This window comes from Herpailurus yagouaroundi, unplaced genomic scaffold, assembly GCF_014898765.1.
Source record: "Herpailurus yagouaroundi ecotype Mexico unplaced genomic scaffold, PumYag 196, whole genome shotgun sequence".
Lineage (NCBI taxonomy): Eukaryota > Metazoa > Chordata > Mammalia > Carnivora > Felidae > Herpailurus > Herpailurus yagouaroundi.
In genome coordinates this window covers 10,076,419-10,102,212 of record NW_024412427.1, presented here as the reverse complement: position 1 = coordinate 10,102,212, position 25,794 = coordinate 10,076,419, and the positions used below count along the sequence as shown (strand labels likewise).

General features: G+C 39.9%; 1 protein-coding gene and 1 non-coding gene across 7 annotated transcripts in view; one reads left to right on the top strand and one right to left on the bottom strand.

Annotated features, from left to right (window-relative positions):
• PHF20 (PHD finger protein 20) overlaps positions 1–25,794 on the top strand; it is a 176,044-nt gene that overhangs the window by 35,966 nt on the left and 114,284 nt on the right. For all 6 annotated transcript variants that reach the window (XM_040447178.1, XM_040447179.1, XM_040447182.1 and 3 more), the window contains exon 2: positions 12,145–12,259. In XM_040447178.1, the coding sequence (XP_040303112.1) occupies positions 12,177–12,259 (83 nt within the window). In that variant the 5' untranslated portion in view covers positions 12,145–12,176. The remainder of the gene's footprint in view (positions 1–12,144; positions 12,260–25,794) is intronic.
• LOC121012624 (small Cajal body-specific RNA 20) lies at positions 19,203–19,332 on the bottom strand. The gene has a single exon (XR_005782203.1).

Here is a 25,794-nt window from a genome sequence, read left to right as displayed (position 1 = left end):
AGCCGGATGCTCAGAGAGAAAACTTGTGCAAGTTATCTGGAAAATGTTGGAGCTGGGATCGAAACCCAGGCTGTCCCACTCCCAAGAATTCTGACATCTAGCCATTGTGTGCTACTGCCCCTCTGTTAAGCTTGCCTACTTTCCTATGAAAAAACAGTATTTTATTTATTTATTTTTAAAAGTTTACTTATTTTGAGAGAGAGAGAGAGAGAGAGCACACGAAAGCATGAGTAGGGGAGGGGCAGAGAGAAGAGAAGTCCAAGCCAGCTCTGCACTGGCAACATGGAGCCCTGCTTGAGGTTCAAACTCACGAATTTTGAGATCATGACCTGAGCCGAAATAAAGAGTTGGATCCTTAACCGATTGCCATCTAGGTGCCCTAAGAAAAATTTTAAAAAGTTTTATTTATTTAAGTAATCTCTACACGCCACATAGGACTTGAATTCACAACCCCAAGATCAAGAGTCTCAGCCTACTTTCCTGTGTTTTTTAAAGCTTTTTAAAAAAAAAGTTTATATATTTTGAGGGAGGGAGAGTGTGAACCTGTGTGTGGGGGAGGGGCAGAGAGAGAATCCCAAACAGGCTTCACGCTGTTTGCACTGTTAGTGGGGTTCAAACCCATGAACTGTGAGGTCATGGCTTGAGCCGAGATTGGGAGTTAGATGCTCAACTGATTGAGTCACCCAGATGCCCCAACAGCTTAGTTTTTTTATTTAAAAAATGAGAATTGGGGCACCTGGGTAGCCCAGTCGGGTGAGTATCTGACTTTGGTTTAGGTCATGATTTCGTGGTCTTTGAGTTCAAAAACCCCGCATTGGTCTCTGTGCTGACAGCTCAGAGCCTGGAGCCTGCTTCAGATTTTGTGTCTCCCTCTTTCTATACCCCTCACCTCTCACTTTCTGTCTCTTTCAAAAATAAATAAAAATTTAAAAAAATAAAAACCGAGAATCATCATCATCATCATTATAAACCTAAAAGACACTAAATGGAATGATGGTTATACACAGCACATAGAAGAGGGTCTGTAATAAAATAGGCAGTCAGAAGATGTCAGTTTATAAGACAATATTGATTTGGATCTGGGAAGGTTGTGGCTAGGGGCTTTGAGCTCCACTGAAAGCTGTTGTAGTAATTGGATTAGAACTGGTGGGGGCCAGAATTGGAAGAGACTTAGAAGTAGGTGTTACAAAGTGGTGACTGTGAGTTGGTGGCAAGGGTAATGCCTCCGTTTCTAGCTTGGCATGTTGGCCAGTCTCCGTCCTTAAACTGTGATGAAAAAAGAAGGAACTTGTGAGGGTAGGATGGTTAGTTCAGTGAGGTTGAGTAAGGTGCCAAAGGTCATTGAACAAATATATTCTGGAGCCAGTCCTGGGCGTGAGGGCTCTTTACACTGCTTCTGGGAAGATCCACTGATTTGACCAGCTCATTCTCAGTAATTTGGAATGAGTAAACTCAACTTGTGTTTGCTCTCTGAATTTTAATTGTGGAAGGAAAAGCTTGGCTTTTAGAGAAAGCATTTCTAGTATCTGTAAAGAGGGTAGAGAATTTTTGGCTTATTTCTTTTTTTCCCTTCCACCTTTCCTGATTTCCCCCCTGTCCTTTGCTTCCTTCCTTCCTCCTTCAAATAAAAGAGGTTAATTCAGCTCTTAACAGTGTGACCTGGGGAAGGGCCTGAGGAATGGAACTGGTCTTTACTTTAGACTCAGTCTTCCTTCTGTGTCCTTGAGGAAATGAGGGTAGTGGTAGAGGGGCCCTTGCCCCTACTTCAACCAACTTGTCGTCTCCCCAGGCTAAAGACATACTTCTTACGTTCCTTAGTATATTGGATATTTTTTCTTAATATTCCATGATAATATCGACTGTAATCCTTTGTGTCTGATGTCCTTTTTGCTAGTACTACTATTACACCAACCATTATATCGCTAGTACTGGATATTTAGTGTTTACTGTGCTCAGTATTAGACATCTACTAACTCACTTATTTCTCACAACAACCCCAGGAGGTAGGGGTTGGTTTATCAATTCCATTTTGTAGATGGGCAAGTAGAGAGAGATTCAGTGATTTTTCTCATCTTAACTCAGCCAACAATAAGTGGAGCCAGGATTGGTCAGAATGTGAGTCTGAAACCTGACTGTGCTCCCATCCTTAATCACTCCTGACTGTCCTCCAAGACAGAACTTTGGCAAAGAGTCCCCTTGGAAACTTCCTCCTGTGAGATTGCCATGTCACTGGACCTGCTGATACTGTTTATGCTTTTATGGGACAGCACGGTGGGCTGCAGGGTAGTCAGTTTCCACCTCCTAGGGATGTGAAGGAGAGGGGAGCTCATTCCCACCCGAGGCACCTTGCCTCTAGGACTTCCCTTTGCTGAAAATTTTCCCTTGGATCTTCTCATGGTTGTCTCCTGGTCATTTAGAACTCTGCTAAGACCTCAGCTTCTCAGAGTACTTTGTAACACTTATCTAAAGTGGTCCTCCCATGTCACTGGTTCACATTATTTTGTTGGGTTTTTCCCCACAGTGCTTATCCTGACAGAAGTTATTTTCTTTGTGTAACTTGTTTATTGCCTGCCTTCTCCATTAGAGAACAGGGTTGGGGTAGTCTTCCCTTCCCAGTATCTATCTCCAGAACCTGGCACATAGGCATTCAGTAAATATTTATTGAGTGAAGGAGGCATGAAGATTTAAGCTGGTCTTTCACTTGAAGTGTCCCTCCATTGAAAGGGGGTTGAATTAAGTTTCAGAGGCACCATCACCACTAAATGGAGGTTGAATGCAAGCCTGGTGGTAAGCACTATTGGGTTATCACAAAGCTTGTTCTATAGTTTCTGGTGATTGACATTCTTCCCTTGAGTGTCCCAGGGTTTATTTTCCCCTATATCTCAGCTGACTTGTTGAAAGGTCTTGTTCCATACCCATCTATCACTTTAATTATTTATTACTTTAAGTCCTTGGTTCCTTCTTGAGCATAATGGGGTTGCTGAGGGCATGACCTCCGTTTACCATGGCTGCAGTACTCTTTCACCTCTCCCAAAATGAAACCCAGAGCTTTTGTCAGTACAACATTAACTGTAAATGTATTCTAAGTTTGGAAAATTCTGCTGCCATTTTTTGAGTATCTACTTTGAGTTAGACAAGTAAGGACTTTGCAGACCTTTTCTCAATCCTTATAGCACCCAAGACAGAGGCCATTATTAAACCTCATTTGATGAGTAAAGAGAACTCAAAGATGTAGCTCATAAATAAGCATATGTGGTGGTTAAGAATCTGGAGCTGCAGGGTCTAAGGTTCAAATCCTGGCTCAGCCTCTTACCAAATGGGTGTCCTAGGATATCCCTAACTTTGTTCCTGTTTTCTCATCTTTACAATGAGAATTAATGCCACCTACCTCTGCAATTGTTTTAAAGATTACATGAGTTAATATATGTAGAGTTAATTAGCTATTGTTATTATAGATGTTTTTCAAGTAGGTCTTGTCAGTCTGCCTAAGGGTATTTTCTATCCTTTTGTAAGGTTAGCTCACATCACCATCATTTTATTTTTTAATTCATTTATTTGGCATCTGTGAGCATTAGTCCTTCCTTTCCCTAATGGAGCTTATAGTGTAGTCCTACTACATTAGGTTTATTTAAAATTTTTTTTTAATGTTTATTTATATTTGAGAGAGAGAGACAGAGACAGAGCATGAGTGGGGGAGGGGCAGAGAGTGACTGAGACTGAATCTGAAGCAGGCTCCGGGTTCTGAGCTTTCAGCACAGAGCCCCACGTGGTGCTTGAACTCAGGAGCTGTGAGATCATGACCTGAGCCAAAGTCGACGCTTAACTGACTGAGCCATCTGGGCGCTCCTACATTAGGTTTTATTTAAACATACTCTTGTTTTTAGGGGCATCTAGGTGGCTCAGTTGGTTAAGCTCCCGATGGTTTCAGCTCAGGTCATGATCTCATAGTTCATGAGTTCGAGCCCCATGTTGGGCTCCATGCTGCCAGCGTGGAGCTTGCTTGGGATTGGATCTCCCTCTCTCACTGCCCCTTCCCCCACCTCGTTTTTAAATTGTTTTTTAATGTTGATTTGATTTTAACGTTGATTATTTTTTTATTTTTGAGAGAGAGAGAGAGAGAGAGAGAGACAGAGCATGAGCAGGGGAGAGGCAGAGAGAGAGGGATACACAGAATCTAAAGTAGCTCCAGGCTCGGAGCTGTCAGCACAGAGCCCAATGTGGCGCTCGAACTCATGGACCATGAGATCATGACCTGAGCCAAAGTCGGACGCTCAACTGATTGAGCCACCCAGGTGCCCCTTAAATATGTGAACTAAATCTACTTTCCCCAGAGTTTTATCTAAAGAGCTTTTTTTTTTTTTTTCATTTTCACAAATGATTTATTTTTATCCTGGGCTGTATTCTTCACATTAAGGTTACTGAGTCCAAGTGTATAAGCAGTTTTACAGCATGTTCCTTGCTTGCAGATTGCGGTGTAAAAAGACAGCCATGGTGAGGGCCCTAGGCAATAGTTCAGATGTTCAGTTTCCTGACAGCCGGGCCAGTCTTAGGTTTTGGTCTTTCTGAAAAATTAAATATTCTTGCTTGTTATATAATGGTGTGATAATTCTGACACAACATCTGGAAAGCAGCCAATTACTTGATCTTCCTGCCTGTATTCAAATTGTGTTTGTATCTAAAGGCATGAATATAAGCATAGCAACAACTTTGGTAAAGGAGAGAGGAAGGCCCTTTTTCTTTTTTCTTTTTTCCTTAAATGTTTCTTTATTTTGATAGAGAGCATGTTCACAGGCAGGGGAAGGTACAGAGAGAGAGGGAGAGAGAATCCCAAGGTGACAGTGCAGAGCCTGTTGTGGGGCTCAAACTCATGAACTGTGAGATCATGACCTGAGCTAAAATCAGGAGTCGGATGCTTAACTGATTGAGCCACACAGGAGCCCCTAGAGGAATAGCCTTTGAGAAGTGGTTGGTGTATCTCTGGGAAAATCTTGTTACCTGTTGTAAGAGGTATCTCCTGCTTTGGAGGACCTGCGAAGCTGCTGGCTGCTCTGCACCTCGGTTTTCTGTCTGTGCCACAGCACTATCACATGTAGTCTTAACTAGATCACATGGCAGTTGTGAAGGTCTGGTAAGACAGTATAAGAATGAAAGGACTTTTGTATATTTAAATGTTAGGAAGAAATATGAAGAAATAACAAAGAAGGAACCCAAAATTAAAATCTTACCGACTAGATAATCCCTGTTGACAATGAAAAAAAAAGTAAATTCTTGGGACGCCTAGGTGGCTCAGTTGGTTAAGCATCCAACTCTTGATTTCAGCTTGGGTCATAATCTCATGGTTCGTGAGATTCAGCCCCTTGTCAGGCTCTGTCCTGACAGCACAGAGCCTGCTTGGGATTCTTTCTCTCCCTCTCTCTCTCTCTCTCTCTTCCTCCCCTGCTCATATTCCCCCCACCCCCCATCTCTCATGTGTGCTTTTTCTTTCTCTTTCAAAAAATACATTTAAAAAATTACTTTTTATTTCTATTTACTTATTTATTTATTTATTTATTTATTTATTTAGTAGGCTCCATACCCTGAGTGGAGCCCAATGTGAGGCTTGAACTTGTGACCCTGAGATCTTACTTACTTACTTACTTACTTACTTATTTATTTATTTATTTATTTATTTATTTATTTAGTAGGCTCCATACCCTGAGTGGAGCCCAATGTGAGGCTTGAACTTGTGACCCTGAGATCAAGACCTGAATTGAGATCTAGAGTTGGATGCTTGGGGTGCCTGGGTGGCTCAGTTGGTTGAACTTCTGACTCTTGACTTTGGCTCAGGTCATGATCTCACGGTTCGGTTCATGGGATCGAGCCCTGCATAGGGCTCTGTGCTGAGCATTGAGCCTTCTTAAGATTCTTTGTCTTTATTTGCCCCTCTCCTGTGTGTTCTTTCTCATAATAAATAAATAAACATTAAAAAAAAAAAAAAAGTCAGATGCTTAACTGACTGAGCCATCCAGTTGCCCCTTAATTTTTTAAAGTTATTTTTCATTTTTTTACTTTGAGAGAGAGTGTGCGTGCATGTGCACACCAGCAGAGGATGTGTAGAGAGAGAATCCCAAGCAGGTTCCAAGCTGTCAGTGTGGAGTCCAGTGCTGGGCTCCATCTCACAAACCATGAGATCATGACCTAAGCTGAGATCTAATGTCCTGATGCTTAATCGACTGAGCCACCCAGGCCCCCTACCCTTGCAAATACATTCTTAAGGTTAGAAAATTCTACCAAAATAGTAAGATAAAAAATGAAAGGTTAAATTTTCATGCTCCGTTCCTCTCATTAAGGGAATGTCCTTAAATAGTTTCTTGGTTCCTTCTAAGAAATAATTTTATACATATGCTGTGATAGTTGTGTCTAGGGACGCCTGGGTGGCTCGGTTGGGTGTCCAACTTCAGCTCAGGTCATGATCTCACCATTTGTGAGTTTGAGCCCCACATTGGGCTCTGTGCTGACAGCTCAGAGCCTGGAGCTTGTTTCAGATTCTGTGTCTCCCTCTCTCTCTGCCCCTCCCCCACTTGTATTCTGTCTGTCTAAAAAATAAATAAACATAAAAAAATAGTTGTGTCCATATGTCTGTTTGTTTACATTAAAGGGATAGTACCATACACATGCCTCTACATCATGTCCTTTTTACTTGACAGTATGTCTTACAGATGGTTCCATATCAGCATCTACAGATTGCCATTTTTCCTTTTAATGGCTGTACAATATTCTGTTGTCTGGATGAACCATAATTCACTTAATGAAGCCTCTTTTGATGGATATACTAGCTGTAGAAATTTCAAAGCTATATTAATCATCGTTACAGGTAATTGGGCAGACTTTGGGGGATATATCTGTAGGGTAAGTTACTGGCAGTGGGACAGCTGGGTTGCAAGTATATATATTTTTATATTTTGTGCCAAGTTGCCTTTAGAAAAGCTTTTCCAATTTATGCTTCTACCAACAGTGTATAAGCATGCTTTATTCGCCTCATCCCTGCAAATACTAGTTATCCTACCTTTACATTTTTTGCCTTAGAAGTGAAAAATTGTTATTTTGATTTGCATTTCCTTTATTAAGTTAGTTGTTTGGCATTTTTGTTCTGGTTTGTATGCAGTCTTTGTTAATATGGGAAGTTAGCTCCTTGTCACATGCTCTGCAGTTATTTTCCCCCATTTTGAGAAAGTGCCCTGTAAATAGTATTACAAGGCACACAATTAAAGCTTTCATTTTATTGATACAGGAGCATTGACTGCAAATACTGTATTTAAGGAAATAAGTCTTTCTATCTCCTTTGTGGCAGTGGGTTCCCATTGTAGGGAAATTTGAATGTAAAGGAGTAATTTGAAGACCTGACAAGGTCTTTAAAATGGAATCCTAGGGGCGCCTGGGTGGCTCAGTCGGATGCTCAACTTATGGTTCCTGAGTTTGAGCCCCACATCAGGCTCTGTGCTGACAGCTCAGAGTCTGGAGTCTGCTTCAGATTCTGTGTCTCCCTCTGTCTCTGCCCCTCCCCTGCTCACTCTCTGTGTGTCTCTCTCTCTTTCAAAAATAAATACTAAAACAATTAAAAAAGTATGGAATCCTATATAAATACAGATTGCGTTAGGTTTTTTTCTCTTAGTTTTTCTCAGTGTCCTTATTGAACATATTCCCTTTAACTCTTAACTTGGAAGCTGGAGCTTTTTGGAAGAAAAAGCTAAGGGCCTGAAGAATGGATAAGTTAAAAGCCTTAGAATCTTAGCCTTTTTGAAAATAATTTGTGTTTGAAACTAAATGTGAGAGGTAAAAAAAAAAAAGACTTATGCAATTTTTTTTTTTTTTTTTAATTTCCTGCTTCTGTCTGGACTTTTTTGTTAGTAGTTGTCAAATTATTTTTTTTTTATGTTCGTTTATTTATTTATTGAGAGAGAGAGAAAGAGACAGTGTACGCATGTAGGGGAGGGGCAGAGAAAGAGAATCCCAAGCAGGCTCTGCGGTGTCAGCCCAGAGTCCAATGCTCGGCTCGATCTCTCACCTGAGATCATCACCTGAGCCAGTTTCAAGAGTTGGATGCTTAACTGACTGAGCCACCCAGGCACCCTGTTGCCAAATTAAGTTGGAATTTTGGGGTACCTGGGTGGCTCAGTCTGTAGAACATATGATTCACGATCTCAGGGTTGTGAGTTCTAGCCCCATGTTAGGCGTAGAGCTTACTTAACAACAACAACAAAATTAAATTGAGGCTTTCAGATGATTTCTTGGGTGGCACTTCCCTTGCCCTTTGTTAGAGCTTGTTCATCTCTTCCAGTGTTTATGTTTGTCTTTCTGGGTGTACTGGAGCGGGGACTGAGTTGGATTTCTTACTCCTAATTTCCAGCACAATGCCTTACCGATAGTACTAACTAATCATTTATTGAATGATTTAATGTGAAATCGAAAAACAAATGCTGCCACCCCAGAACAGTGGTAGGAAGATTGGAGATGGGACACAAAAGTCAGGTTAGTCCTTAGTCTTATTCTTTGTGATACCAGGGAGTGAAACCTCAAACAAGTGGGTCAGAGTTAGAAACAGGTTTTTAGTTCATTTGTAAGGAAGACCTTCTGACAATTCAGCCTCAAGAGTAATTGTTTCCTTCTTTTCTTTTCAGCCACTGGGAATAGTTTGCTCATCTTCATTCATTTACTGCCTCGTTCCCACACTCCTCCTGTATTTTGGTAGGAAGCCTCCTTGGGTACCTGAGGAGAATTTGTGTGGTGAAAGAATTAATTTAGAAATCAAGCAGACTTGAGCTTTTTGTTCTGGGGCTTGTCACTTGGCACCTGAACCTTAGCCAAATTATGCTAAGCCTAATTTTCTCATTTGTGATAATAGAATTATCTATTATCTAGGGGTGCCTGGCTGGCTCAGTTGGTGGAGCATGCAACTCTTGATCTCGAGGTTGTGAATTTGAGCTCCGCATTGGGAGAGATTGCTTAAAAAATAAAATCTTTGGGGTGCCTGGGTGACTAAGTCGGTTAGGTGTCTGACTCTTTATCTCAGCTTAGGTTGTGATCTCATGGTTTGTGGGATCGAGCCCTGCATCCAGCTCTTCATTAACAGCATGGAGCCTGGTTGGGATTCTCTCTCTTCCTCTCTCTCCCTTCTTAGCTCGCACGCCTGTGTTCTGTCTCAAAGTAAATAAACGTTAAAAAAATAAAATCTTTAAAAGAAGAATTATTAATAGCTAATAACTCTTTTATAGTCCTTACTTTGTACCAGCCCTGTGCCCCTTACATGGATTATCTCATTTAATCCTCACACCTGCTGCCTGGAGATAGGTACTATTACCACCACTAACCCCTTTTAAGGAGAGGAAACAAATTCAGAGGGGTAATTTACCCAAATTCATTCAGCTAGTAAAGGATGGATCTGGGGATTCAAGCCCAAGCATTTAATCCCATTACATTATGTTACATACATGGCGTCTGTAAAAGGGAGCTGTCCCCCTGCATGAAGTCTGACAAATGCTAGTAGCTCAGTGAGTGTTCAGTGCCACTCTGCCTTTTTGTTTGGCATCACTTTTTTTAAAATTTCTTTTATAAGTTTATTTATTTATTTATTTAGAGAGAGGGAGAGTGCGCGCTCATACTTGCACCCTGGAGTGTGTGAGGGAGGGGCAGAGGAAGGAGAAAGAATCCCCAGATCAGGAGTTGCATGCTCAGGCACCTGGGTGGCTCAGTTGTTAAGCATCTGACTTCGGTTCAAGTCATGATCTCACAGTTCGTGAGTTCCAGTCCCACATCAGGTGAGCTCATGGCCCTGCTTCAGGTGAGCCCCTCTTCTATCTTTCTGCCCCTCCTGGGATTCTCTCTTTGTCTGCCCCTCACTCACTTGTGCGTATGTTCTCTCTCTCTAAAAAAAAAAAAAAAAAAGAAAAAAAGTTGTTTGCTTTACCTACTGAGCCAGCCAGTATCACATTTTCATATAATCTGGGAGGCCAAACTGTTAATCTGTATATTACCTATTGTGCATGAAGTCAGAGGTAAAAAGATGATTTGAGTGGTATTTGGGCCAAGCCAAAATGAAGACTTTTATACTGATTGGATTTACTTATATCAGATTTGATATTTTCCTGGAGAATGTTAGGTAAAGCCAGTCAAACCTCTGACTCTCCCTTTCCTAGGGTCCTTATAGTGGAAACACTCCTTAACATAATAACTTTTCAGTTTATTAGAATGTTTCAGCTTCCTTAAACTGTCAACCATTTCTGCCTTCATTTGACTTGGTTTGCAGCTTTCCCCAGTATCAGCTTATCAGAATTGGTTGTTTAATGCTTAACTCATCCTTCAAATTACATGTTTTTGTTTTTTTCTTGGAGTATTTCCGTTGTGAAAAATTTTAAATTTATGAAACTGTTTGAAAGGAAAAGAACAGGGACACCTAGTTGGTTCAGTTGGTAGAGCATATGCCTCTTGATCTCAGGGTTGTTAGTTCCAGTCCTATGTTGGGTAGAGCTTACTTAAAAAAAAAATAAGAAAACAATCACCTATAGCCCCTCCCCCCCCTTTTTTTCTTTAAAGCAGGCTCTACGCCCAATTTGGGGCTTGAACTCATGACCCGGAGATCAAGGGTTGTATGCTCTACTGACTGAGCCAGCTAGGCTCCCCTGTACACACATGAGTTTTGTTTGTTTGTTTTTTAGAGAGAGATTGTGAGTGTGGGAGAGGGCCAAAAGAAGAGAGAGAGAGAGAGAGAGAGAGAGAGAGAGAATAAGAATTCTAAGCAGGCTTCACGCTCAGTGCAGAGCCCAAGTGCCCCCAACATGACCCTGGGATCATGACCTGAGCAAAAATCAAGAGTTGGATGCTCAACTGACAGCCACCCAGGCGCCCACCCCAACACACGAGTTTTAATGTGAGCTCAACGTGCTGTAATTTAGGATTCTGTCTTTTCATGTAATGTATTGCAAACAAATTCTTCCTAGGATGTGGTGGCATTACACATCAGATATGAGGATCCACTTCTGTTATTTTTCCACAGTCAGTCCATGGCAAAGATTTTGCTTCTGGTATGAGGCAGATGTTGCCCTTGGCAGTACTCTTATGTTGCTTGGGCAGTGTAGGCTTTTGAGACCCAAAGTTTAGTGGGAGAAGATGTAGCGAGATAGCCTGCTGTATGGAGGTGGCCTGCTTAAGTGCCCCGAGAGCTCAGAGTGGCTACATCTCATCTCCATTAGAACCATCATTGGCCCCTAAAGATAAATTTTATTCATATAGAAAATGACCACCAATCCATACCCAAAGGTTTGATAAAGAGTTACTTAGGAAAAATATAAATTGTCAGAATGAACTCAAGAACAGGCAGAAAATATAAATATATCAAAGAAAGTACAAATAGATCTTGTCTAGCCTTCCAGATAGGGCCAGAAGTCAATGTCTCAGCTTTTGTTTCCTTCTTATGTAGTACTTAAAATTCGTAGAAGTTGCAGATTGCAGTTATTCCATTAATCTATTTTTTTTAATAACACTATTTTTTTTTTTAAGTGTATTTTGAGAGAGAGCAAGAGAGAAAACGAACGTGAGCAGGGGAGGCCAGAGAGAGGAGAGAAACAGAATCCCAAGCAGGCTCCACACTGACAGTGTGGAGTCCAACTCGGGGCTTGAAAATCTGAACATTTAACCAACTGAGCCAGCCAGGTGCTTCTGTTTATCTGTTTAGTGGCTATATTTTTGTCTTTCCCTAGTGGACAGAGACTTCATGTGGGCTTATGTCCCTTTTGGTCTTGGCTGTTTTTTTTAAATAGTCTCTCAGCAGATACTTGTTGAATGCATTAGCAAATGATTGAATTTAACCTGGAGAGTAATTGTTGTTTTGGAGTTCTGAGAGGTGCCCCTTATAGGTGAGTCCTTGGTAAGCAGTGTTGAGTGGGGGTCTCCTCACAGTCCTGGAACTACAGGATGCTGCATAATAGAGGAGGAACCAGTGGAGGACACGTCTATGTTGGAATGAGAGCAGGCATGAAAGAAGTCACTGACAGGGTTTCCTGGAGCTTTGTGTTTTGAATAATTCCTGTTTGTCTTTTATGTGTAGTGAGTGATGCTACACTCTGGGCAGACTTTCCCTAAGTTTCATAAATATTTAATTGGCTTTTTCAGGAGAATAAAGGCAGCCCCGCTGATGACTGAAAATGACAAAGCATCCACCTAACAGAAGAGGAATCAGCTTTGAAGTGGGAGCCCAGTTGGAAGCCCGGGACCGATTAAAAAACTGGTACTTTTACATTTTTCTGTTAATTAAATTCCTTCAGTAAAGGATTTTTGCTAGCACTGATAAAGAGGGCTTTTCTTAAGTGTTCTGTAGTTTTTTCCTGCTCCCTGACTCTTGGGAGGTGGAAGGAGACTTAAGCCTAGAGCCGGGGGAATGTCCTTTCTCTTTGGTGCTGGGATCCATCTGTCATGGAGAGCATCCAGTGACTATTTGTTATACTTGTTTCCCCTTTCTGTGTGTTTGTGTGAAGGAGTTACGGGAAAAAGAAGCATAGATGGCTATAAGGAAGGGACGAATTAATAGTGGCAGCTCTCTTGATCTTGGGTACCTGTCTGGAAGAAGAGAGGAGAGAAAAATCAGGGATGGAAGAATGAAGGAAAGGGATTAGATTGGAATAACTTGTGTGTTGTGAACACCCCATCCTGTTTTCTGAGTATGTGGTATGGTTGAAATTTAACATCACTCTGAAGAGGTGATTAAATTTAGAGACTGAGGGCTTGTAGTCCTGACTTGTCATTGGTTTATGACCTCTGACTTGTAATTAGCCTCTTTGAGCATCAGCTTTATCTATAAATGTGTGGGTACTAGTAGTATCAACCTCCAAGTTTTTCTGAGAACCACGTAGTAGAATGTGGGGAAAGACCTTCCTTATCAACTATAAAATGATGGTTGTTGTTGAGGACATCCTAGAATCTGGCCATTTGTTAATGCTTAAGGGAAAGGTGGCGGTTTCAGAACTCAAACCTTTCTTAGTTGTTGTTGTTGTTGTTGTTTTTAAAGTTTATTTATTTATAATCTACACCCAAAATGGGACTCAAACTCATGACCCCGAGATCAAGAGTCACATGCTCCACCAGCTGAACCAGTCACATGCTCCCCTTTCTGAGTTTTTATAAGGAAGAATGTAGCTCTTTTGGGGAGTTTTCTGAAAATAAGCTGACCAGTTCTTGGGGTGTAGGTAGAGAAGACAGGGGAAAGAGAAGCGAGGAAGTGGCTGGGGCAGAAATGTCTCTGCTGCTTTTTGGGGCTGGAAGAATTGATTTATGAATTACAAACACTTTGAACACCTAGTTGTTGTAGGCTGTTTGTATCATCTATAATTATTTCCCTTTTTGGTTTCTCTTAGCACTTTTTAAGGCAGCTTAATCAAGGGAGGGAATTCTTTTTAAATGTGGAAAAAAAGTAAAATATAGAAAAAGTAAAAAGTACATCTAGCTGTAAAATAATCTGTGTACTTGTCACTCAGAATAAATATCAATAAAATACACTAATATATAAAATTTAATAATAAAATTTAACAAATTAGTAAATATCACTCAGAATAAATAAAACATTTTTATTATATTTATGTTTTAAAAAATAAAAGACATAAAACATTTCTTATATTTATGTTTTAAAAAATAAAAGACATAAAACATTTCTTATATAATAGAAGTATATTTTATACCCTTACCAGTTCAATTCCCCTTCTGTATTCCATGGAGGCAACCAGCATCCCAGACTTATCCTTATCCCAGTTGTATCCTTTCTGTCCACGTTTTTAAATTTTTACTATGTATATGTATGCATAAATAATAGAAATATTTTAGGTATTAAAAATTAATATAAGTAGTAGTATATCATTTGTTTCTTTATGTTTTTGTGATTTAGCTATACTGATACATAAGGTACTTATCCTATATTTATTTATATTTAATTTTTTTGTACTTTATTAAAACATTTTTTTTAATGTTTACTTTTGAGAGAGAGATGGAGTGTGAGCGGGGGAGGGGCAGAGAGAGAGGGAGACACAGAATCTGAAGCAGACCAGGCTCTGAGCTGTCAGCACAGAGCCTGATGTGGGACTCAAACTCACGAACTGGGAGACCATGACCTGAGCTGAAGTTGGACGCTTAACCAACTGAGCCACCCAGGCACCCCTCATTTTATGTTATTTTATTTTTATTTATTTATTTCAAGTAAGCTCTAGGCCCATCTTGGGGCTTGAGCTCATGACCCTGAGATCAAGAGTCTCACACTCTTCTGACTGAGCCAGCCAGGCACCTCAGCAGCACTGTGTTTAAAGTGAAAAACTGGATGCCTCCCTGGCTCAGTCGGTACAGCATGCAGTTCTTGACCTTGGGGCCATGAGTTTGAGCCCTACATTGGGTGTAGAGATTACTAAAAAGAATAAATAAAAAAAATAAACACAGTGCTACTGTGAACATCTCTGTAAATGCCTTTTTGTGTCCATTTGCAAGAATATTTATTGGGCAGTGACTTTTCAAACTTGTTTTATGGCAATTTATAGTAAGAAATATATTTTAAATCCAGGGTAGTAACCATCCGTATATACACACATAAATTTCAGTGAAGCAAAATTCTTTAGTAACCTTTCTTAACCTTAGTACATGCATTATACTTTGATGTTTTTCTTCTATGTTGTGTGTTTCCTGACCATATGCACAAATGCTGGTCTAGAATCATTAATTTCATTTTATAATTGAATGGGTCATGAACTACTGTTTGATAAGTCCTACTCCAGTGAATTCGTTGAGTAATATACACATTTTCAGTTTTATTGGAACTTGCAAAATTTATCTCCAAAATGCTTCTACTAAATTGCTCCCACCAGTAGTACATAAAACTTCTTGTTTTTCTACATCCTTATCAATTTTTGCCTTTGACAGACTTTCTGGTTTGTCAGTCTGTTGGTTATAAAACTTTTATTCTTTGTTCCCTGTACTTCTGGTGAAGTTGAGCATTTTCCAATATCTGTGTTTTCTGGCTTGCTCTTGACTATTTTTCTATTGGATTGTTTGTCTTTTCTTAGTGATTTATCAGTATTTTACTAATATGTTATTGATTCCAATGCTTTGTTAGTTTGTATTGCAGAAATCTTCCAGTCTGTAGCTTGTCTTTTCAGCTTACTTCTGATATCTTTCATGGGATGTAATATTCTCTGAAATTCTTCTAAAAGTTTTAAAGGTTTGCTTTTTACATTTTGATCTTTATCTACCTAGAATTAATTTTATGTATGTGATGAACTTGGTCTAATACTCGTCTTTATTCACCATATAAATAATCAGTTGCCCCAGCATCTTTTATAGGATAGTCTGTCCTTTCCCCACTGATCTGCAATACTACTTCTATATATCAAATCCCATAACATGGGTCTCTTCTTAGCTCTTTATTTTATTTATATTTACTCCGGTGCTACTAGCAACACATAATCCAATAGATATTGCTTTAAAATAAATCTTTTTAAATTAATTAATTGTGAGAGAGAGAGCGAGTGAGCGAGCACGAATGGGGAAGGGGCAGAGAGAGAGGGGGAAAGAGAGAATTCCAACCAAGCTCAACATTGCCAGTGTGGAGCCCGATGCAGGGCTCAAACCTATGAACTGAACTGTGAGATTATATCCTGAGCCAAAATCAAGAGTTGGATGTTCAACCGACTGAGCCACCCAGGCGCCCCTAAAATAAGTCTTGATATCTGTTAAGACAGGTTTTGCCTTTTTGTGGTTTATTTTCTTTGTTGTATTCTTAGACCTTTACTCTTATTTTTTAAACAGTTGAAGTATAATTGACAGTCAGTGTTACATTAGTTTCAGGTGTAGACATTTGCTTTTAACATGAATAGCTGTATTTGTGTAGTTTCTTAAAAACTGTTGTAGTTTCACAATAAATTGCATTGGATTTATAATTAATTTGGGGGAATTAACATCTTTATGATAGAGTTTTTACTTATGAAAATATTATTTTTTTGTATTTATTCACATTTTCTTTTATGAACTTGTTTTATAACCTCCATTTTGCATATTATCTGTTAGACTTATTCCTAAGTACCTTCTAGTTTTTGTTGGTTCTGTGAGTGGATCTTTTTACATTATATCTTTTCTTTGGTTATTGGTGGTGTGTAGTAATGCCGTTGAGTTTTTATTGTTGTTGACCAAATTCAGTGTGTGGACTTTACTGAGATCATAGCTCAAAAACAATTGCTAAAAAAAAGATTTATGACATTTATGATATTGTTGGATATTTGAACATTGATTAATGATATTAAAGGATCATTGTTAACTTTTGTAGGTATGGAAATGATATAGCTATGTTTTTAAAAAGTCCTCATTTTTTAGAGATTATATGCTGGCATATTAATGACTACAATGAGGTGTTGTCTGGGACTTGCTTCAAAGGAAATAGGAAATGAGGAAAAGATGGAGAATAGGGAAAGCAAAAGTGGCAGTGAGTGATGGGTATGTGAGGGTTTATTGCTGTTGAGTTTTATTTACTAATCTTGTATCTAGAAACCTTGCTGCATTTTCGTATTTGTCCTACTAGTTCTTTTAAATTTTATTATTATTTAAAAAATACTTATTTTGAGAGAGAGAAAGAGAGAGACATTCCCAAGCAGGTTCTGCGCTGTCAGTGCTGAGTCTGACATAGGGCTCAATCTCAGGTACCTGAGAGGTCGTGATCTTATGACCTGAGCTGAAATCAAGAGTCAGATGCTTAACCAACTGGGCCACCCAGGCGCCCCTTGGCCATATGCATTTTTGTCTCTTCAGTCTGTTAGTATGGTATATGACATTAGTAGAGTTTCTAAGCTTGAACAATTCTTTTTTTTTCCTTCCAAGATTTTATTTAAATTCAAGGTAGTTAACGAATAGTGTAGTATTGGTTTTAGGAGTAGAATTTAGTGATTCATCACTTACATATAATACCCAGTGCTCATCACAAGTGCCCTCCTTAATGTCCATTGCATTTAGCTCATTCCCCCACCCACCTCTCCTCCAGCAACCCTCAGTTTGTTCTCTATAGTTAGGAGTCTGTTAGGTTTGTCTCCCTTCTCTGTTTTTATCTTACCTTATTTTTCCTTCCCTTCTCATATGTTCATCTATTTTGTTTCTTAAATTCCACATGAGTGAAATCATATATTTATCTTTCTCTGACTGACTTTTTTTTGCTTAGTATGATATACTCTAGTTTCATCCATGTCGTTGCAAATGACAAAATTTCATTCTTTTTGATGGCTGAGTAATATTCCATTGTATACATGTATGTGTGTAAATATATATACATGTATATATTATGTGTGTGTATAATCTATATACATACACACCACATCTTCATTATATGTTCATCAGTTGATGGACATTTGGGCTCTTTCCATAATTTGGCTATTGTTGATAGTGTAATGTTGAATAAGTCTTGACTATGTTCCTGGATAAATCCTATTAGATCATTTATATAATAAATTATATAAACGTTTGCTAATATTTTATTTGAGATTTTCATATCCACGTTCACTAGTACTTTTGGTTTTGATCTTTTCTTCCCCTATCCTTGTCTGGTTTCAGTGTGTTATAGAAATCTTAGAAAATGAGGTAGTTTTTTCTTTATTTCCTCTGGAAAAGTCTCTTGAAGCTCTGCTAAATCTTGCTAATACCCTTTTTTGCAAAAATAAAAAAAAATTTTTTTGAGAGAGAGAAAGAGTGGGCAAGAGTGCAGGGAAAGGGCAGAGGGAGAGGGAGAGATTGAATCTTAAGTGGGTTCCACGCTCAGCACGCAGCTCAATCTCATGATCTTGAGATTATGACCTGAGCCGAAATCAGGAGTCAGACACTTAACCAACTGAGTGAGCTTTACAGGTGCCCTTGAAAATAAATTTTAGACTCTCAAATCAAATACTTTAATAGTTACTGTTCTGCTGTGTTCTTTTTCTTGAGTAAATTATGTCAATTTTATTTATGCTTATGTCATATCTTTTTCAAGTATGTTAGCAATATTAACACTATTTATATAATAAATAGTAAGTAACATAGGAGAAAGTTACTTGTAAATCTACCAACCTAACTACTTAGTCTTTTCTGTAATTGCTTATGTATGAAATAGGTATGACCACGGGGTGCCTGGCTGGCTTAGTTGGTAGAGCATACAACTCTTGATCTCGTGGTCATGAGTTCAAGTCCCATGGTGGGTGTAGTGATTACTTAAAAAAAATTCTGTTAAAATAAAATAGGCATGATCAGTGTGTACATAGGACTTCTGTACTTTTACTTTTTTAGTCATTATGAAAGCATAATACAGTAGATACTTGTTCTCTTAAGTGGGTAAACAATATTTCAGATTGTTATTCTACCTGTGTAGAAGTTTTTGCTTCCAATTTTTTTTCACATTTCCACAGAAAGTGGTGTATTGCCTTTAGAACAAAATAAGATACTTTCAGAACTTTTGTTAGTGGGGGCACCTGGGTGGCTTAGTTGGTTGAGTGTCCGACTTCAGCTCAGGTCATGATCTCGCGGTTTGTGAGGTTGAGCCCCGTGTCGGGCTCTGTGCTGACAGCTCACAGCCTGGAGCCTGCTTCAGATTCTGTGTCTCCCTGTCTCTCTGCCCCTCCCATGCTCATGCTCTGTCTCTTTCTGTCTCTCAATAATAAATAAACATTAAAAAAAAAAAAAAAAACTTTTGTTAGTGAAGAAAAACCGTTAGAAATTGAAAACTTTTCTAAAATATTATTTGGCAGCTGATCAAGTAGGCCCTTTAAGTTAGCAAACTTACTACCTGCAACTGTGTGGAGCCCAAGCTGTCTGATTAGATACAGCTAACTGCTTAGAAGTGTGGCTTGCGCTTGTGGCCAGAGTACCAGCTATCCCGTCTGACCTCCTTGGCCTTGACACCAGCAGTACTTTTTCTCCAGCACCCACTCACAGCTCTTCCTCATCACCCCCTGCCTTGCAGCCCTGTATAGGACCCTGTTGAGGTATGTTTGTTAGGTGTTGCCTATGGGGCAGGCAGGGGGCCAGGCTACTTTTGGGGCAACAGCGGCCAGGATCAGCTCCTGAGAGCCTGGCACTATCCAAGGAGAGCCAGAGGCCCCACTGCCAGTGCTGCCACTTCAAACCTTCGTCTGGCTGTGGGGCCACCATGCCTGGTATAGAGCAGGTGGGGGGCTCCCAGCAACTACAGATGTCTGAAGTAGGAAAACAAGGCTGCCAGCTTGTGGCAGCCCCAACAGTGATCCTCAAGGGCTGATCTTGGCCTCCAACCCTGGCTGAGGAGAAAAGGGACCACCCATTGTCCATAGGAGAGAGGCCCTCCAATTTTTTTTACTTATTTACTCACTTCTGTGGTAATTTAGCAAACTATCTCAGGCAGTGAATAGAATGCTGTCCTACCCACTTTTATTCTAGTTAGGGGAACAGGATCTTGTCAAAGGGATAGAGGGACCTCCTTGTGGCTAGAGTGGTCTGGTTTTAGAGTGGAATGTGGATGGGGCTAAGGGAAGGGATGTGTATAGGCCCAGGGGAGGATGAGCTATGCTCTGCCTGGGGAGTTGGGAAAGCCTTCTCAGAAAAGGTGAAAGTGGAGCCATAAATAAAGCTGCAGTGAACATTTGGGCAAAAGTGGAGTTTTTTCAGAGGGGTAGGATATCCGGTCATAGAATCAGTTATAAGGATTGAATGGTTAGGTCCCTTTGAGTGCAGGTGACTGTACCAAGAAATCCAGTTGTCCTTGAGTCACATTCAGGTAAATTTGCTACTTCGAATGCCTTTTTCAAACAAATATAGCAAATCAACAGCCCAGCCTGTGGACTTAAAGTTGTAAGCATTTCTACAAATGTTTTTAAGCTCTTATCTGGTGTACTGACAAATGATTATAACTGAGGGTGAAGAGTTGTGGATTAGAGTCTCATATACTCTAATTACTTGGGTTTACTTGGTCAAGTTACTTTACCTCTCCGAGTCTCAGTTTCCATGTAGGCAAAATGGGGAATTATAATTGGATTATGTGGATTAGATAGGATTATTCCTGTGGGAGCATTTTGTATTCATTACCAGGAAAATACAGCTACTAGTTTTCTTCTTAATCATGTCTACTATAAAAATGAAAACATTATGGCCAGTTTGTAAGAAGTTTAGGACCAAAAGTATATAAAGTTAACATTTATAGTCCTGTATCCACTTCATGGATTATCTAGTTTAATTTTCCAGTTAACAGTACCATGAGGTATGGGTGCTGTTATTTACCTCATTTTAAAAGTAAGACAAAGGGGGCTCAGAGAGGTAATGTTATTTGCTTAAGGTCACACAGGATTAGGACTGGGATTTGAACCCAGATAGACTGAGTTCATGGCTTCTCTGAAAAACCCAAATTCTCCAGAGTGTTTAATGTTTGACTCCTAAATTTTATTTATTTATTTATTTATTCATTCATTCATTCATTCATTCAGTCTCCTGACTCCTGTTTCCATTATCAGAAACAAATTCTGATAATGTTCATTTGAATTCCTAATGCAGAGGACTGGACATTTGTTTGACTCTGAATGCTTTGAGAAATAATGGAGGAGGGGCGCCTGGATGGCTCAGTGGTTAAAATGTCCGACTCTTGATTTCTGCTCAGGTCATGATCTCAGGGTTCCTGAGATTGAGCCCTGAGTTGGGCTCAGTGCTGACAGTGCAGCACCTGCTTGGATTCTCTCTCTCCCTCTCTCTCTGTCCCTCCCCTGCTCACACTGTCTCTCTTTCTCTCCAAATGAATAAATAAACCTTAAAAAAAAAATAACAGAGGATTTGTGGCCCCTGGTGGCTGGTTCAGTTGGTAGAGCATGCGATTTTTCTTCATCTTGGGATTGTTTGACCCCCATTATGGGTATAGAGATCATTTAAAAAGAAATAAAGAGGCAGTGACTTAAAAAATAATAATGGAGGATTTGTTTTATTATCTTTATTATTTATTATCTTTGTTATTTATTTATCTTTAGAAGTGGTGGTGTTTTTACCGTAATAAATGATTTGCTTATATTACAATAAGTAGTATATCTGCAGGGCAGAGCCACATGTTGAATGTGTGTTTTTAGTACATTGGGATAAGATGCGGTAATGGGATTAGGGTCTCACTCTTCATCACTTCCTTTTGATTTTTAACTTCTGAATCCTTGGATTTTTTGTTCTTATTTTGAAGAGACTAAAGTAAGTGAGTGTCAGCTTTTTTATTATGAAAAATTTCAAACATAATGAAAAATTGAAAGAACAGTGAGATAAGCACTATACCTTCCACTTGTATTTACTAATTGTTAACATGTAGCCAATTTGATTCATACACTTTTTATAATTTTATTAATCATGATTGGTAGTAATTCCATAATATTTAGTGTCTAGACCATATTCAGATTTTCCTGTTGTCCCAAGAATGTCATTTTTCAAGGTTTCTTTTCTTTATTTTAGAGAAAGGGAGCATGAGCTGGGGAAAGGGGCAGGGGGGGCAGAGAGAGAGAGAATCCCAAGCAGGCTCCACGCTCAGCTCAGAGCCTGACACAGGGCTCAATCCCACAACCCTGGAATCAGAACCTGAGCCGAAATCGAGTTGGATGCTCAACTGACTGAGCCACCCAGACACCAAGAATTTTTTTTTTTTAATTTTTTTAAATGTTTACTTATTTTTGAGACAGAGAGAGACAGAGCGTGAACAGAGGAGGGGCAGAGAGAGAGGGAGACACAGAATCTGAAACAGGCTCCAGGCTCTGAGCTGTCAGCACAGAGCCCGACACGGGGCTCGAACTCACAGACCGTGAGATCATGACCTGAGCTGAAGTCGGACGCTTAACCGACCGAGCCACCCAGGCACCCCAAGAATGTTGTTTTTAGAAATCGAGGTTTACTCAATCAAGATTGGCACATTACATTTTTTTAACATTTTAAAAAAAGTTTATTTTAGGAGAGAGAGAGAGAGAGAGAGAGAGAGAGAGAGAGAGTGTGTGTGTGTGTGTGTGTGTGTGTGTGTGTGTGTGTGTGAGGTGGGGAGAAGCAGAGAGAGAGAGGGAGAATCCCAAGCAGGATCTGTATTGTCAGCGCAGAGCCTGATGTGGGGCTTGACCTCATGAACTGTGAGATCATGACCTGAGCTGAAGTCAGGAGTTGAACCTTTAACAGACTGAGCCATCCAGGTACCCCCATTTTTTTTTTAAAGATTTTATTTTTAAGTAATCTCTGTACCCAATGTGGGGCTCAAACTTACACCCTGAGATCAAGAGTTGCATGCTCTTCCGACTGAGCTAGCCAGGCACCCCTATGTTTTTGGTTTTATGTCTTTAGTTGCTTTTATTCCATAATAATCCTTCACCCCTTTCCTAATCCCTCCCCCACCATGGCATTATTTATTTATTTTTAAGAGACCTGAACAGTTTCGTAGAATATTCCATATGTGGGGTTGGTCACATTGTTTTCTCATGGTGAATTCAGCTTGATTCATGTATTCTCTTATACTTCCTGTAAACTGGAAGTTAGATCTAGACAGAAGAGTAAACATTTTTTTGCAGTGTTTCAGTGGTAATGATGTGTGTTTCATATTGTATCACATCAGGGGACACACAAAACTGGGTTGTCCCACTGTTCCATGTGGTGACTGCCATCCCTCACCATTTTAAAGGTACATGTTTCTCTGTGAAAGTAGTAAGCAATTTGTGGGAATGCTTTGGTATGTTTCAATATCCTGTTACCCCACACCCTTTACCTAATGATTTCAGCATCCATTGATAATCCTTACCTGAGTAAGTTATTACACTGGCAGTGGAAGAATAATGATTTCCTACCTCTGTCATTCCCTTTATGTTTTGTGTTTTATTAGTTGACATTCTCCTGCAAGAAGAACTTTTCTTTTTTCTTTTTTCATTATTAAGAATCACCAAGACTGAGATTATTTAGTGTGGTGTTGTAGTCAGTTATATTCATTATTCTCTTTGGTGCTAAAATTATCCCAGAGTTAGCCAGTGGGAGGCCTTTTAACTGGTTCTTTGTACTTTCGACACACTCCTATTAGTCCTGGAAGTATTTTCTTATTTTCTGGTACTGCTAGAAGCCCCAGATTTATCTTCCACATGCCCCGATCCAGACCCTGGACTCCGCCATTTCTCCAAGGAGTCCTAATTCCTTTCAGTTGGAAGTAGTATTTAGAAATTAAGCTTTGGACATTGGGTGTGTTTATTCCTGCTACAATGTTACTGCTTTTTGGCCTTTTCAGTGGATAAAGCTAAGAAATAAAATTTTTGAAAAATTGTGAGTTCATTTTGGTATTTCCAATTTAAATTTAATATTTGGTAATTTATATTTTGATTTTTCTTTTTGCCTTTTTTCTCTTACATTGAAAATTTTTATTTCTTCTTTTTTAAGGTTTTATTTTTTATTTTTATTTTTTTAAATTTTTTTTTTCAACGTTTATTTATTTTTGGGACAGAGAGAGACAGAGCATGAACGGGGGAGGGGCAGAGAGAGAGGGAGACACAGAATCGGAACCAGGCTCCAGGCTCCGAGCCATCAGCCCAGAGCCTGACGCGGGGCTCGAACTCCCGGAACGCGAGATCGTGACCTGGCTGAAGTCGGACGCTTAACCGACTGCGCCACCCAGGCGCCCCAAAGGTTTTATTTTTTAAGTAATCTCTGTGCCCAATGTGGGGCTTGAACTCACAAGCCTGAGATTAGAAGTCACATGCTCATAAGGAACACCTAACGAATTCTCTTAGGCTACGCTTTTGCCAGTCTATAATTATTTGATTTGATTATTTTTTATTTCTTATTTTTGTTTTTTTAAAAGTTTTTTACAAATTTGTTTTGAGGAGGGGAGGGGCAGAGAGAAGGAGGGAGAGAGGGAGAATCCCAAGCAGGGTCTGTACCATGGCCAGTGTGCAGAGCCCAACTTGGGGCTCAAACCCATGAAACCATGAGATCATGACCTGAGCTGAAATCAAGAGCTGGATGCTCAACCAGTTGAGCCACCCAGGCACCCTTCTTTAAGACTTTATTTTATTTTTACTTATTTATTAAAAAAAAACTTTAATATTTATTTATTTTGAGAGAGAGAAAATGTATGCACACATGCGAGTGGGTGAGTGGCAGAGAGAAAGGAGAGAGAGAATCCCAAGCAGGTTCCTCACTGATAGCACGGAGGCCAATATGGGGCTCAATCTCATGAACTGTGAGATTATGACCTGAGCCCAAACCAAGAGTTGGATGCTTAACTGGCTGAGCCACCCAGGCGCCTCAGAGAAATTATTTAATTAAAAAAATTGTTTTTTTAATGTTTATTTTTGAGAGAGAGAGAGAGAGAGAGAGAGAGAGAGACAGACTGAGCATGAGTCGGGGAGGAGCAGAGAGAGGGAGACACAGAAGCTGAAACAGGCTCCAGGCTCTGAGCTGTCAGCACAGAGCCCGATGCAGGGCTTGAACCCACAGACCGTGAGATCATGACCTGAGCCAAAGTTGGACGCTTAACTGACTGAGCCACCCAGGTGCCCCCAACTTTTTTTATGTTTAATTAGTTTTGAGAGAGAGAGAGAGACAGCATGAATGGGTGATGGGGGGAAAGAGAGAGGGAACCCCGGGCACCCCGAGAAATTTTTTTAATATTGTAGAATTAGATAGTTATGTGAAGGACTGACCATGCAGGCTCTCCATATGCAGCTTCTCCATTAAATCTCAGGAAGCTATGTTGTTATGTTGTTTATTGTTTCAATTTTATAAATGAAGGAAGAAACCAAGGCTCACAGAGGTAAGTCCTTTGTTCCTAATTTCACAGCTGGTGACTGGTGGAGCTAGGTTTGAATCCCTGTTGATCTGACTCCAAAGGCTGGCTATGCCTCCTAGGTGATTCCTTTCCCTAGTGATATTTTCCTGAGTGCTCTTCCATGTTTTCTGAATTTGCTCCTAGGTTGCCAAAAAACAAAAAAGACATGAAAAGGGTTAAAGTATTTTTCGAACCTCATGTGACAGTAGATGTGTAGGGAGATACAAATGTGATCCAGAGTGGGTGAGAGGTCTTTCTTGATTAATGCTGTGATGTTTTTAATAGGTCTGTATCTTTGATTTATTTTGTCTGAAATGCTTATACAGAAGCCTAGTTTCTCTCTTGTCTACTACACATATTATACTTCTGTTAAACAACAGTAGTAATGGCAGCTAACATTTGTCAGAGATTTGCTTTGTGTCAGGTATGATGCTAATTGCCTTAATTGCTTAGGCAAGCCCATTTAGAACTGAAGCTCAGAAGTAAAATGACTTGCCCAAGATCACAGATTAATCACTGATGAATCTGAGACTTAACCTGTTTTTCAACGTTTATTTATTTTTGGGACAGAGAGAGACAGAGCATGAACGGGGGAGGGGCAGAGAGAGAGGGAGACACAGAATCGGAACCAGGCTCCAGGCTCCGAGCCATCAGCCCAGAGCCTGACGCGGGGCTCGAACTCCCGGAACGCGAGATCGTGACCTGGCTGAAGTCGGACGCTTAACCGACTGCGCCACCCAGGCGCCCCAGACTTAACCTGTTTTTTTTTTTTTTTTAATATATATACATATATATTTATTTATTTATTTTTTTTATTTATATATGAAATTTATTGTCAAATTGGTTTCCATACAACACCCAGTGCTCATCCCAAAAGGTGCCCTCCTCAATACCCATCACCCACCCTCTCCTCCCTCCCACCCCCCATCAACCCTCAGTTTGCTCTCAGTTCTCAACAGTCTCTTATGCTTTGGCTCTCTCCCACTCTAACCTCTTTTTTT